Source organism: Notolepis coatsorum (genome assembly GCF_963971535.1).
Source record: "Notolepis coatsorum genome assembly, chromosome: 4".
Taxonomy (NCBI): Eukaryota; Metazoa; Chordata; class Actinopteri; order Aulopiformes; family Paralepididae; genus Notolepis; species Notolepis coatsorum.
The window spans coordinates 3,863,825-3,878,824 of record NC_140168.1 but is presented as its reverse complement, the minus strand read 5'-3'; the positions used below and the strand labels follow the sequence as shown (position 1 = coordinate 3,878,824).

Genomic DNA, 15,000 nt, shown 5'->3' with positions numbered 1-15,000 from the left:
ATGTAGTGTGGAAGTGAAAGGGTTAACCGTCTGTAGTGTGTGGTAGTGAAAGGTTAACCTTCTGTAGTGTGGTAGTGAAAGGGTTAACCGTATGTAATGTGGTAATGTTGTGGCTGAATAGTCGTTTGACACAGCAGGAGACGTTATTTCCAATTTCAACAAGCAATTTATTTAAGGAAAGAAGTTTTAACAGAAGAGCTATGGATTTAGCAGACGGTCACCATAACTTGAAGAAAAACACTCTGACTTCCCAACTCCACGTGCCCCCAGATAATACCTTCCCAGCCCTGCCCCAACATGACAGATATGATGACGTGACATATTATATCAGATATGACATGACGTACATTAAGATGACACATAGATTTAACATCGAAGAGAGAATAAAAACAGAAGATAAGTCTAAAGGTTTATCGTCCCTGAGATAAAGCTGGAGTCAAGATTAAAGCAGAAAAGAACAAGATGTGATTTACTTGAAATATCTAAAGGTTTATACTTGAGGTTGTTTTAAGAACATCAGCCAGACTGTCGCCCTAGTGTCTTTGAGCACTGCTAGTTGACCTATATTAAACTAGTCCACCCCGTATACACATTTTTCACAACAGTAGTGAAAGGGTTAACCGTCTGTAGTGTGTGGTAGTGAAAGGTTAACCGTCTGTAGTGTGGTAGTGAAAGGGTTAACCGTATGTAGTGTGGTAGTGAAAGGGTTAACCTTCTGTAGTGTGGTAGTGAAAGGTTAACCTTCTGTAGTGTGGTAGTGAAAGGTTAACCTTCTGTAGTGTGGTAGTGAAAGGTTAACCTTTTGTAGTGTGGTAGTGAAAGGGTTAACCTTCTGTAGTGTGGTAGTGAAAGGGTTAACCTGCTGTAGTGTGGTAGTGAAAGGGTTAACCTTCTGTAGTGTGGTAGTGAAAGGGTTAACCTGCTGTAGTGGTAGTGAACGGGTTAACCTTCTGTAGTCTGCCATTAGTTCTCCTAACATCCTCCACCTCTCTCTCTATTCCTCCAGAGCTGCTGTTACAAGTTTCAAGTTTGTTTATTTATTGTCATAGTAAAATACAGAATACTATTAAGAAATGCTTTTTTTCTGTATGAGCTCCTGGGATTGTGCTAGATAAAAATAGATAAAAAGTATAAAATAGAAAAATTCAAAAGTATGTAAACAAAAAGTGTTCAGTCAATACACAATACAGAGTAAAAAGAGTAACAGTGAGGTACTGTACAACGCAGAAATGGGATGAGGTACACACTTAGGGTAAGGTGCAATGAGGTATGAATTGTAGTGCAACTCTCTTTACTAATACATATAAAGTGTGTTAAAGTGACTAAAGTGAGTAAAGAGGGTGTTAAGGTGAGTGTTTGTTTAAAGTGAGTGTGTACGTGTGCATGTGTGTGCACTGTGTGTGTAGATGATGGGTTGTTACATAGTGTCATTGTTCGTTGAGCATCCTGATGGTCTGGGGATAGAAGCTCCTTCTGAGTCTCTCTGTACCGGCCATGAGACTCCGGTAACACTTGCCTGGGGATAGAAGCTTCTTCTGAGTCTCTCTGTACCGGCCATGAGACTCCGGTAACGCTTGCCTGGGGATAGAAGCTTCTTCTGAGTCTCTCTGTACCGGCCATGAGACTCCGGTAGCGCTTGCCTGGGGATAGAAGCTTCTTCTGAGTCTCTCTGTACCGGCCATGAGACTCCGGTAGCGCTTGCCTGACCGCAGCAGTTCAAAGAGGCAGTTGTTTGGGTGACTAGAGTCTTTGATTATTCTCTCAGCCTTGCCTTACAGTAGTTCTCCTAACACCCTCCACCCCTCTCTCTCTCTCTCTGCTCCTCCAGAGCTTCCCCAGCCGGAGCTCATGCTGACCACGACGCGGGGCCGTGCCACCGTGGCAGGACTGGACTCCAGCCAGGAGTACGCCCTCCAGGTCCTGGTGCTCAACGGCACGTCGGAAAGACTGCTGGCCAAGAGGCGCTTCACCAGTACGACATTTACTTTGCTTTTAAAGGGGAACTATTTTACGATTTCTTTCACTATTTGGGCACTTTTACACAATTCCTGAGTCTATGGAACACCTCTGTACGTTTTTTTTTTTTTTTTAATCATTGTTTTGTATTTCTAATCAAGTACTCAAAAACAGCATTTTTCTACCTCAAGATCTTAAGCCGTTTTGAGGCTGGGCTCCAACCACTGTGTGTGTGGCCTGGTGCCAACTGCCACATCAACTGCCACATTATTATGCAGCTGAGAAATCTCTGACATCACAGATATGCACATTTTCAGATGACTCAGTTCAGTGAGGGTGAATATTGTGAGAGGAGAATTGTAAGAATGCGCCAATATGAGAATTAAAGACATAGATCCTATTAACCCATTCTCTGCCACGCTTATATCCATCGCTGTTTGATCTCTGCCAGCACTGTAAGTCTATGGAGATGTTCACCTTCTTTGCAGGGCTATAACTTTTTTAATTGTATTGCTAAATTGACATTACTATGGCCCATTCAACATCGATTATCTATCGTTCAGGATGTAGGAACGTTTTACTTTTTCATTCACACATTCATACGAAAATACCGTCTAGAGTATAAATATGTTTTTTTTTTTTGATCAAATTTTTTTATTATTAATTACATGAAACAGGACAACACAATAACCACAGTAACAAAAAACATAACTTCACAGGAGAATAACAAACAATAATAATACAGAATAATAAATTATAAGACAAAAAGAAAAAGAAACAGCGTCCAACCTATCAAATATAGGTGGCTACTTCAATAACAAAAAGGGGTCTTCAAGACATGGCAACCTTTCCCCACCTTTACAAAGTGGAGTGACTTAAAAGATTGTTTATGAGAGTGTTGTCGCAGATTTACTGTAGATAGCCTAGGTCCCTTACACATGTTCAAGACTGCCAAACTCGCAGACGGTAAAGTGTAAGAAGAAAGAAATTCCTCTTCCAAGTTGGTTGACAGGTCAATCAGTCTGCCAATATTAGTCCCTTGGGGAGATGGCATGTGAATTGACATATAGCGCAGAATAGCTAAATACCAACCCCCCCTAAAATCCCCCCAGCCAAAGTTAAGAAGGACAAGACAAAAACCAAGACAGACAAGACATTTCCTCCTCCCCCTCCCCAGAGACCGCCGGACCCCCCCGATCAAGCGCCCCAACCCCGCTCAGCCGCACACGGCGGTCTTTACCTTCTCAGCTGCTGCGAACCACAGGTCAATGCCAGCCTGCCCCACCCCAATCACCCGAGCCGTGGATATCTCAAGATAAATCACATCCAATAGAGTTAGGGACCAGTTGATCATTGTCAGCTTCTCAGGCTCCTTCCATCTCATTGCTATAAGCTTCTTCGCTGCTGTGACACCCGCTAGGACAACCCTTTTCAGTTGTACGGACGCGGGTAGTGTCGTTATATCGTTCAGGAGTAGCGTAACAGCTGTGAATGGGATAGTTAAGCCACACAGATCTGAAAGTTTGTCCGTTATTGACCTCCAGAAACGGGCCACTGGTGGGCAATCCCAATACATATGCATATAAGTGTAGTATAAATATGTTTTTATCGTTTTCTGTAGTATTTCCCAGAACGTGAGATATAGGCACAAATGCATATATTAGATCATCAAATGCAGTTTGATACTGTACATGGTCCTAAGGGTTATGACTGATCATGCGCGGGTGAACGGAGGGGGGGGGGTCGTTTATAATTCCGTGATAGTCGTTAGATGCTTCATGTAGTATGGGTGATATATTGATCAGAGCAGTTTGAATCGAAAATTATAAACAAAAACAAAAACAGAAACTCACGTCAGTCTCCTCGTACCGTTGGGCGATGAGAGTGGAGCAAACAGATCCCAGTTATGTGGTGGGGATCGATGCGATCCATTTCCGGTTTGTATATTACTAATACACGCCCAAATCATGTAGATTATTGAGTTATGGCAAAGATCCATATCCACGGTGTGTGTATTGAGTCCTGCGACGATAAACGAGTGGCCGGACGGAATAGGGAGACGCACCGGGATCACAAGAGATCCACTTCTGGTTGCAACTCGCCGATCAGCCACCAGGTGGCAGTATTGAAGCGTTGCAGAGTTGTGCTGGCTCACACAGCATCCGACAAGGCTCCGTGAGTGAAATATGAATACCATGGCGAAAATATGAAATTATGATCAGAATCACGTCGTACGCCGTTATTGGCAGAATTCTCATGAACTTGAAACCCGTTGTACGACGTTATTGGCGGGGAAAGGGTTAATATAAGTCCACATAGCTAGGAAACAATGCTAAACACTGAAAAAGGCCATTTATAAGATAGTTCCCCTTTAACCCTTTCACTGCCGCACCACCAAACGGTTAACCCTTTCACTGTGACAATACAGAAGGTTAGCCCTTTACTCCGCGGAGCTAATTATGCTAATGATGGAGCATCGCCGTCGGTTGTGTGATAGTAAAGGGTTAACCTTCTGTCGTGTGGCAGTGAAAGAGTTAACACAAACAAGTATAGAGGAGGATGCTACGTTGTGGACGGATGGGGAGTGGGGTGGGGCGAGATTGGGTACACACACTTTGGGAACCACTGGTTTATTGATTGAAGTGTATTTCAAATATGCAACATGACAAACATACATCAAGTATACACATATAGCCTTAAGCCGTTCAAATAATAAATGTATATAAAAACTCATGGGAAGAAGCATACACTTATTTAATCCCACCCCTATTTACTCATCAAAACATACTATATTTTATTTACTAATTCATACATTACTAGACTTATATTGAAAAAATTTACTTAGTTAACAATACTTTTTTTAATAATACCTTATTAATATTTGCCAAAACTGTATGTTACCCTGTATAGTTCCTCTAGCCATTTGTTATACACAGGCCCGGACTGGCCATCGGGAGCACGGGAGTTTTCCCGTGGCCTGGCCTGCACAGAAAAAAATAAATTTATTATATATATATATATATTTTTTTGCCAGGCCATTGTTTCTAGTTGTGGCGGCGGCGCGGCGCGATAGTTTTAGATAACCAGGTGGGTGGGGAACAACCAGGATTTCACTGTCTGCGACAGAGTTGGAGAACTATCTGACTCTCTGAGTCTCTCTCTCTCTCCCTCACGCGGACACACACACACAATTGAGTTGTGCTGCCGCTTGTGATTGGTGGAGGCGGGACCAGGCGATACAACTGATTGACCGTGGAGGCGGCGAATGGAATGGCAGATGGCACACTCCCAAAACATTACAAAAAACAATATGTGGTGGTTATGATTGGGGCTGAAGTTGAATAAACAATTTATGAAAGAGAGAGTCAAAATAATTCCAAGATAATTCAAAGATTACACACCTTTGCCACATTGGCTACAAACATAATCACTGCAAAGTTATCAAAAAAATAAGAATCTGATCAGACACAAGGGTTAAGTTGTTGTTCCCTTTCTAATTTATATTATTAATTTATATTATTATTTGACAATTGATGCTTTTTGTTGGAAATTTCAGTCAGTGAGCTCATACTTTGAGCAAATTTTATAGTTAAAATGATTGAGACAACGCAATCTTCTGTCTTCGTTGTGCATGCATGCGTATGCTCACCACACGTGATACATGTGTCACTATTCTGGCAGTGGCTACTGTTATTATAGTATTGTAATGAAAGGTCTGTTATTTAATGTTGGTGTAAAGGGCTATTTTAACTGTTGATGGGTAGTGCATCAGTAAAGTGAATATGGTATTGTGCTCTTGCCTTGTTTGAATAGGTGGAGAGAGTGGTTAACTGTATTATAATAGTAAATAGAAAAATATGTTGTGCTCTTGCTTTTTTCTTTTTGAAGGTGGAGAGAGTACAATTGCTAGTGCCACAACAGTTTTATTTGAGGTTCATAACAGTACATTGTACTAAGCAATTGTTGGCTCATTAGTTTGTGATTCACATGCACTAAAATTCACCAGAATGCAGGAAATTAAGTCTTTGTAACTAAAATTTTCCGGGTGGGGGACCCCAGACCCCCCACTTAAAAAGTGGCCTGATTGGGGCTATATTTCGCGCTATATCTCCCGGTATGAATTATTTCCCCAGTCCGGCCCTGGTTATACATATATACAACTATATACCTACATATGCACATATATACATTTATATATACATACATATACACATACATACTGCCAGTTATCAAACCCTTTCTTCATCTCTGCACCTCCGGAAAACCATTTGACTGTATTTTATTATAATTTTTGTATCCACTTTTTCTCCCCATTTTCTATTTTTCTCCCATCCCAATTTCGTATTTCCAATTCTCCCCTCCCCCTGTCTTGAACGTTGCTAGACTATGCCCCCCCCACTGGTCGGCTGTAGTGAGGATAGGAGCCTTGCATCACGTGTCCCCTCCGGTACACGAGGACGAGGCAGCCTGTCGCATCTTTTCACCGCAGCAGCTCGAACTCTCAGTGGCGAGGAGTAACGCGTGGGAGGCTCACGCTGCTGCCCCCGATACTTCCTGTTTCCGCCGCACCCAGGCGTCACCCAACCGACCTGTAGGAGTCGCTGTCCACAACGTCCAATCCCCACCCACCGGCTTTCCCCACCCTCTAACACTTGCCAATTGTGTTAGTATGACGTCCGGGCCAAGCCGGTAGCAACGCAGAGAGCTGGGCTCGGTACCAGCATCTCCTGTGTTAGTGGCGAGCGCCTTGCCCACTGCGCCACTCAGCCGCCCTGACTTTCTTTTATTTTAAACTGTTCTATGTTTTATGGTGTGGTTAAGGTTAGGGTTAGAGTTAAGGCTATGGTTAGTTTAAGATAACAGTGTGGATCATCATCAGTATTGCTGTGTTAGTATCAGGGTGGGGGTCTTGGTCTAGAGTACACTCCCCCCCCCCCCCCCCACCACAAGCATGGTTAATTCCACTCTCAATCATGCTGTTGAGCGCTGTTTTTTTAATATGACATAGATATGTTACATAATACAATACGTAAATATACTACTTATGGCTATAACATAACGTACATTATGTACCTTTTTCCCGGTGGTCGATTAGTAGTTTATTTACGTATTCTAAGTGAGATGGGGGTGAAACAGGAGGGGTTTAACCCTTTCACTGCGACAATACGGACGGTTAACCCTTTCACTGCCACACGACAAAGGGTTAACCCTCTCACTACCGCCCTACAGAAGGTTAACCCTTTACTATCACACTACAGACGGTTAACCGTCTGTAGTGTGATAGTAAAGGGTTAACCTTCTGTAGTGTGGTAGTGAAAGGGTTAATATGACATAGATATATTACATAATACAAGGATGGGAAAAGTGCAGAGAGACATTTCATCGGCGACTCAGTGCATGTGTGTGTGTGTGTGTGTGTTCCTGTGGGTCGCCCATCTCGCGCGTGTGTGTGTTCAACTGCATGACAAATAAAGACTTCTAGTCTAACAATTACAATTACAATACGTAAAATATATTACTTATTATGGCTATAACATAACGTACATTATGTACCTTTTTCCCGGTGGTCGATTAGTACTTTATTTATGTATTTCTAAGTGAGATGGGGGTGAGACGGAAGGGGTTTAAGGACGGCTGTGTTAGAGCATGTGAAATAGAGGAGGATAACAGCACTGGAAGGTTAGAAATACAGACGTCGGGCGGTCAGGTGGCGTAGCGGAGATTGCGTTCGTCACCAACCCCGGAGACGCTAGGATTCGCCTGTTTGAATCCAGCTCACAGCTCCGGGGTTGTCACCAGCTTGGCTGGCCGTTCACACTAATACAATTGGCAGTATTAGAGGGTGGGAGAAGCTGGCGGGGTGGGTCCGGGTCGTTGTAAACAGCGACTGCTACAGTTCGGTCGGGGCGCCTGCTCAGCGCGGATAGGATCTAAGGGGGGTAGTGTGATCCTTCCACATGTTACGCCCTCTCAGTGAGAATCCGCGCTGCCAGGTGAAAAGAAGCGGTTGATTGGCTGGACGTGTGTCGGAGGAAGCACGTGATAGCCTCCACTCTCCCAGACCGACTGTGGGGGGTAAGTGTGCAGCGACCAGGAAGGGGATTGGGAATTGGCATAACGACTAACATTGGGATGGGAGAAAAATCGGAGGAAAAAGGAGGGGGGAAAAGATAAATAAAAAAAAATAAAAAAAACAGACGTCAGTGGTTCAATGGGGTGGAAAATGGTCAATTGAAGCTTCTGAGAGGCGGGTAACAGGCCTGCGCACCCAACCAGACATGAATCATACATGAATCATACATGACACAGACATGAGCCTTTACTGGAACATTCTGGAATCTGTTCCTTCACGATCTCACAAGGCTGTACCTTGTGGGTTTAACCCTTTCACTGCCAGACTACAGAAGGTTAACCCTTTACTATCACACTACCGACGGTTAATAACCTTCTGTAGTGTGGCAGTGAAAGGGTTAACCTTCTGTGTATTGTTGCAGTGAAAGGGTTAACCGTTTGGTAATGCGGCAGTGAAAGGGTTAAAGAAGAGAGCCGATCGAAAACATACTTCAACCACACACACACACACACACACACAATCAATTTAAACAATAGATCAACCATGAATACATAGTCAGAAGAATTATAATAATAATCATAATAATACAGTTCATAAGCGAGAGCAATTAGCAGAAACCACTACATGTTGATGGTGGACGGTTATTGACTAAATAAATCTAAAATGTCCAAAAGACTCTAGAGTGCTTAGTTCTAGGTCCCGTTGCGATAGAGTCCATGATTCCTCTGCACTGATACAGAAAGCGGTCTAGTTCTAGAACCTGAAGAACCTGACGATCACTGGAGCGTGTTGGGTGTTCCAGAGCAGCAGAGATGAGAGATGAGGTGTTGGGTGTTCCAGAGCAGCAGAGATGAGAGATGAGGTGTTGGGTGTTCCAGAGCAGCAGAGATGAGAGATGAGGTGTTGGGTGTTCCAGAGCAGCAGAGATGAGAGATGAGGTGTTGGGTGTTCCAGAGCAGCAGAGATGAGAGATGAGGTGTTGGGTGTTCCAGAGCAGCAGAGATGAGAGATGAGGTGTTGGGTGTTCCAGAGCAGCAGAGATGAGAGATGAGGTGTTGGGTGTTCCAGAGCAGCAGAGATGAGAGATGAGGTGTTGGGTGTTCCAGAGCAGCAGAGATGAGAGATGGGGTGTTGGGTGTTCCAGAGCAGCAGAGATGAGAGATGAGGTGTTGGGTGTTCCAGAGCAGCAGAGATGAGAGAGGAGGTGTTGGGTGTTCCAGAGCAGCAGAGATGAGAGATGAGGTGTTGGGTGTTCCAGAGCAGCAGAGATGAGAGGTGAGGTGTTGGGTGTTCCAGAGCAGCAGAGATGAGAGAGGAGGTGTTGGGTGTTCCAGATCAGCAGAGATGAGAGATGAGGTGTTGGGTGTTCCAGAGCAGCAGAGATGAGAGGTGAGGTGTTGGGTGTTCCAGAGCAGCAGAGATGAGAGATGAGGTGTTGGGTGTTCCAGAGCAGCAGAGATGAGAGGTGAGGTGTTGGGTGTTCCAGAGCAGCAGAGATGAGAGATGAGGTGTTGGGTGTTCCAGAGCAGCAGAGATGAGAGGTGAGGTGTTGGGTGTTCCAGAGCAGCAGAGATGAGAGAGGAGGTGTTGGGTGTTCCAGATCAGCAGAGATGAGAGATGAGGTGTTGGGTGTTCCAGAGCAGCAGAGATGAGAGGTGAGGTGTTGGGTGTTCCAGAGCAGCAGAGATGAGAGGTGAGGTGTTGGGTGTTCCAGAGCAGCAGAGATGAGAGATGAGGTGTTGGGTGTTCCAGAGCAGCAGAGATGAGAGATGAGGTGTTGGGTGTTCCAGAGCAGCAGAGATGAGAGATGAGGTGTTGGGTGTTCCAGAGCAGCAGAGATGAGAGATGAGGTGTTGGGTGTTCCAGAGCAGCAGAGATGAGAGATGAGGTGTTGGGTGTTCCAGAGCAGCAGAGATGAGAGATGAGGTGTTGGGTGTTCCAGAGCAGCAGAGATGAGAGATGAGGTGTTGGGTGTTCCAGAGCAGCAGAGATGAGAGATGAGGTGTTGGGTGTTCCAGAGCAGCAGAGATGAGAGAGGAGGTGTTGGGTGTTCCAGATCAGCAGAGATGAGAGATGAGGTGTTGGGTGTTCCAGAGCAGCAGAGATGAGAGGTGAGGTGTTGGGTGTTCCAGAGCAGCAGAGATGAGAGGTGAGGTGTTGGGTGTTCCAGAGCAGCAGAGATGAGAGATGAGGTGTTGGGTGTTCCAGAGCAGCAGAGATGAGAGATGAGGTGTTGGGTGTTCCAGAGCAGCAGAGATGGGAGATGAGGTGTTGGGTGTTCCAGAGCAGCAGAGATGAGAGATGAGGTGCCAATTGACCAAGTATAGGACTATAAATATAAATAAACAAATACTAGGGATGCTCGATATTGGCTTTTTTACCGATACCGATATTCCGATATTGTCCAACTCTTAATTTCGATACCGATACCGATACCGATATATGCAGGGTTTCCCCCCAAAAAAACGGAATAATTTCAGGTAACTAATAATTTCACTGGATGCATTCAAAAGGCTTTCTAAATGTAAGCATTATCTGTGCAAAATATGATAATTAAAAAAGTAAAAATTAACATTACATATCTCTTGTTGTTGAATTAAACCAAAATGCATACTTTTGACAATAAATAAAATAAGAATTGGTTCTTACTTGCTTGCCTGGGTAAATAAAGGTTAAAAAAAAAAAAAAAAAAAAAAAAGAAACAAATATCAATGATTATTTCTCTGTCAGTTAAAGAGGACCAACCAACCGTATCATATAGAACACAGTGGTTAGTGTTGTACAGTAGCATCATCATCAGTAATAAACCTTATATAAATGGTAAATGCCTGCATTTTATATATAGCAGCTTTTATCCAAAGCGCTTTACAATTTGTTCCTCAAATTTTTAACCCATTCACTCACACATTCACGGCGGAGGCGACCATGCAAGGTGCCAACATGCTGATCGGGAGCAGTTAGGGGGTCTTGCTCAAGGACACTTTTAGACACGCTGCCCGGGAGGAGCGGGGGAATCAAACCGGGAACCTCGGGATTAACCAGACGACTGCTCTACCTATACCGAGCCACTGTCGCCCCCTTATCATAAAGAACACAGTGGTGAGTGTTGTAGCGTCACCAGTAATAAACCTTATCGTATATAGTATCTACAGATACAGATATTTAAAAAGGATTATATGCAGGTATGTACAGAAAGCAAGACTGTTCTGGGTGAGCAGACTTAAAACAAGTAGATTATATTTCTGCTAATTTGCGGAAAAACCGGAGACACCACCATCCACCAGCACTGCCATGACGACATAAGGTTGTCAGATCATACGAAGCTGGGCATTTCGGAACTCCTTCTCAGTTCAAAGTCCACCCCCCCCCCCCCCCCCCCCATCCCTCTCAGGCTAAACCAAGTCCACTTTATGCACACACTGAAGTATGTGTGCATGTTGCTTGTGCGCGCGCACACACACACACACACACGTCGCGCACGCACGCGAACACACACACACACATGCAGTGGACCGACTGTGGTTGTCGGTTTAAAGAGCGTTCTTGGTGGATTACAGGTTGAGAGAGGGGTGTGTCTCTGTACTTACTGTTTTGTGTGTACTTGAGCAAAGAGCCGTCGTAGGTTGTAAATCTACCCACTAATCCGTTCCTTTGTGGCTCACTCTGCTGTCCTCACCAAAGCAGACGCTCTGTGCCTTTCTACCTGAGCTGCTGCGGGGGCCGCGCTTGATCCCCGTCCACAGGGAGGATTGGTGGTATTTTGCGATGGCTATTGTGAGGTTTGTCACAAAGACAAATATGCGGTCAATTGGTAGCTACAGTATCCGACAAGCAAAGAGGAAGGAAGTTAACAGAAGGGTAGGATAGAGACCACCGCGACACTTCTGGTACTTTGAGCTCATGGGAGCGAGAGAGCGCTGGGGCATCAAATGGATGAATGTTGATTAGAGCCTTGGCGTAAGTGGTTGTAGCTACGGCTGTGTGGGGGCGCTGGAGCCGCGCTGGGACGTCCCATCAGAGGGGGGGGGGGGGGGGGGGGGGGGTAGGTGCGGAAAAGTGACTATAGCTCGTCCGAGAAAGTGCCGATCGACTTGGGGTTTGTCTCTCCGTGTTCAGGAGACTCGGGCGTATGAAAAGGTCTATTGACTCATGTCTCCAGCGCCCCACAGCCGTAGCTACAGCCACTTAACGCCAGGGCTCTAATCAACATTCAATCATTTGATCCCCCAGCGCTCCCCATCCCCCCCCCCCCCCCCCCACACACTCCATGTGAGGTGGAAGTGCAGTGGTCTATAGGGGGGATTTGCGGTGTGTATTCGACGAGTCGCAGGTGTTGAGTTATTGACCTTCCAGCTGATCCCACAAAACTCGCATACTTTGTCGTTATCCTTCGGGACTAACCGTTCTTTGTTTCCAACCGGGTTCCAACGGCCCACCTTCACTTTTGATATATTATTGTTATCTGAGTCATTCTCCTTCATCCTCTCTCTCTCTCTCTCTCTCTCTCTCTCTCTCTCTCTCTCTCTCTCTCTCTCTCCTCTCTCTCTCTCTCTCTCTCTCTCTCTCTCTCTCTCTCTCTCTCTCTCTCTCTGTCTCTCTCTTCTCTCTCTCTCTCTCTCTCTCTCTCTCTCTCTCTCTCTCCTCTCTCTCTCTCTCTCACTCTCTCTATCTCCTCTCTCTCTCCCCCCCCCTTCTCCTCTCTCTCTCTCTCTCTCTCTCTCTATCTCTCTCTTTCTCACCCCCTCTTTCTCTATCTCTCTCTCTCCCCTCTCTCTCCTCTCTCTCACCCTCTCTCTCTCTCTCTCTCTCTCTCTCTCTCTCTCTCTCTCTCTCTCTCTCTCTCTCTCTCTCTCTCTCTCTCTCTCTCTCTCTCTCTCTCTCTCTCTCTCTCTCTCTCTCTCTCTCTCTCTTGCGAGCCCCGTCCCCGGGTGGTGGTGGTAGTAGGTTACTGTGTCGGGCCGTGCGGGTCCAGGCAGGCCGGAACATCCCTCCTCGCCTGGGATCAGAGTCACGGCATAGCGGGGCTGTCATTCAGGAATGATGGGAGTCTGGGAATTCCTTCCCGGTCTGTATCTTCTTCTTCTTCCTCCACACTTCCTCCGCGTCGACGGCCTCCGGGGGCCGTTTGTTATTCCTCATGGAAATTGTGTCAGCCTCGATCTGCTTTTGTTGTATTTTCCTCTAACCCGCCCCACCCCCACCCCCAGGCCATGGTTTCGCCAGACGGCCTGCGTCACGTGACTCTATGGGTTCAGACAGGTCTTTTGAACTCTCCCCCTGATTTGTCTCTCGCTCACGATACATCAGTGTCGGCCCGTGTGTTTTATCGTTGCCTGTCTCTACCCAGTGGCGCTTTAACCCTTTCACTGCCACACGACAGCCGGTTAACCCTTTCACTGTGACAATGCAGAAGAAGGTTAGCCCTTTACTATCACACAACCGACGGCGATGCTCCATCGTTAGCATCATTAGCTCCGCGGATGATATATATGATGCTAATGATGGAGCCGTCGCCGTCGGTTGTGTGATAGTAAAGGGTTAACCTTCTGTCGCGTGGCAGTGAAAGGGTTTTAACCTTCTGTCGCGTGGCAGTGAAAGGGTTAAGAGATTCAAGAGTTGTATTTGTCACATACTGTACACAAGACATGCAGTGAAATGTAGGTGGCCGTGCCCCCCCGCCTGGATTGTGCAAAAATATAAACAATTAAAAAAAAAATCTCTCCCTCTCTCTCTCTCTCTCTCTCTCTCTCTCCCCCCCTCTCTCTATCCTCTCTCCCCCCCCTCTCTCCCTCCCCCCCCACCCCCCCCCTCTCTCTCTCTCTCCTCCCCCCCCCCCCCTCTCTCTCTCCCCCCCCCCCCCCCCCCCCCCACCCCAGTTGAGAGTCTGCGTGAGGAGGAGTTGCTCCGCAGTGGGAGCAGGAAGAAGCTGTTGCCGGGCGGATCTGGGTCAGGTGACCTGGACGACGTCACCGAGGCTCTTCTGGGCCTTCCCACCGTGCTCTACCAGGACCCCCCCACCACCACCACCCCCACCCCCACCACCACCACTACTACAGGTACTGTAGAGTTATAGAATGGTCGTAATACAGTCCGAGGTCCAAAACACAAAACAGGCTCTTGTTTGTGGAGCATTGTTCAATACTCAGAGTAGTCTTCCGGTCCAGTGTCAGTAACAAGGGGGTTTCTCTGCCAGTCCAGAGTCCAGTACACAATGAACACCTTCTCGCCTTCACCTCTCCTTCTCACTACCTCTCACCTCGCAAAACTCTGTCAACAACAACAATCTCTCTCTCTCTCCGTACTTCGCTCCTACAGTACCTCACCTCCTCTCCCCTCAACTCTATCTGTCCTAGTGTATATAGTATGAGTGTCTGGTGTGTGTGTGCGTGTGGGATGTGGGTGATCTAATGGTGCACAGTGTGTTCTATCAGTACTAATCAGCTGCCTATTGCTTCCACTCCTTCCCGTGGCAGTAGTATTGCCCGTCCTTCACATATCTATGAGACGGGGGGTGATATCTGCCACAATATACACACTGCTGTTGGCTGTTGGCTGATGGCTGTTAGCGTTATTTTTTTTCCGTAGCCGCATTTCTGGCAGACGCTCTCTGATTGGCCACTGACTGACGCTCTCTGATTGGCCACTGACATGTTTGCCCAATCGCGTGACGAGCTGTGTCTTTGCCCATTTCCGCGTCGAACAGCCTGCAAACTACCTGGCGTTCTATCGCCCTGCTCTAAGACAAACTGTAACCTTAACCAACTTCGAAAGAGTGCCTAAGCTTAACCAGTGTAGAAACAGGCGTCGGCCAATCAGAGAGCGTCTTGCCAGAAATGCGGCTACGGAAAAAAATAACGCAGGCTGTTAGCTGTTAGCTGTTGGCTGTTGGCTGATGGCTGTTAGCTGTTGGCTGTTAGCTGTTAGCTGTTGGCTGTTGGCTGATGGCTGTTAGCTGTTGCTGTTAGCTGTTA

General features: G+C 46.3%; 1 protein-coding gene across 1 annotated transcript in view; it reads left to right on the top strand.

Annotated features, from left to right (window-relative positions):
* The window catches only part of LOC311227596 (collagen alpha-1(XX) chain-like), a 107,563-nt gene that overhangs the window by 28,232 nt on the left and 64,331 nt on the right, over positions 1-15,000 (top strand). Inside the window, 2 exon segments of the mRNA XM_084313316.1 lie at positions 1,829-1,972; positions 13,906-14,085. Of these exon segments, the coding sequence (XP_084169442.1) occupies positions 1,829-1,972; positions 13,906-14,085 (324 nt within the window).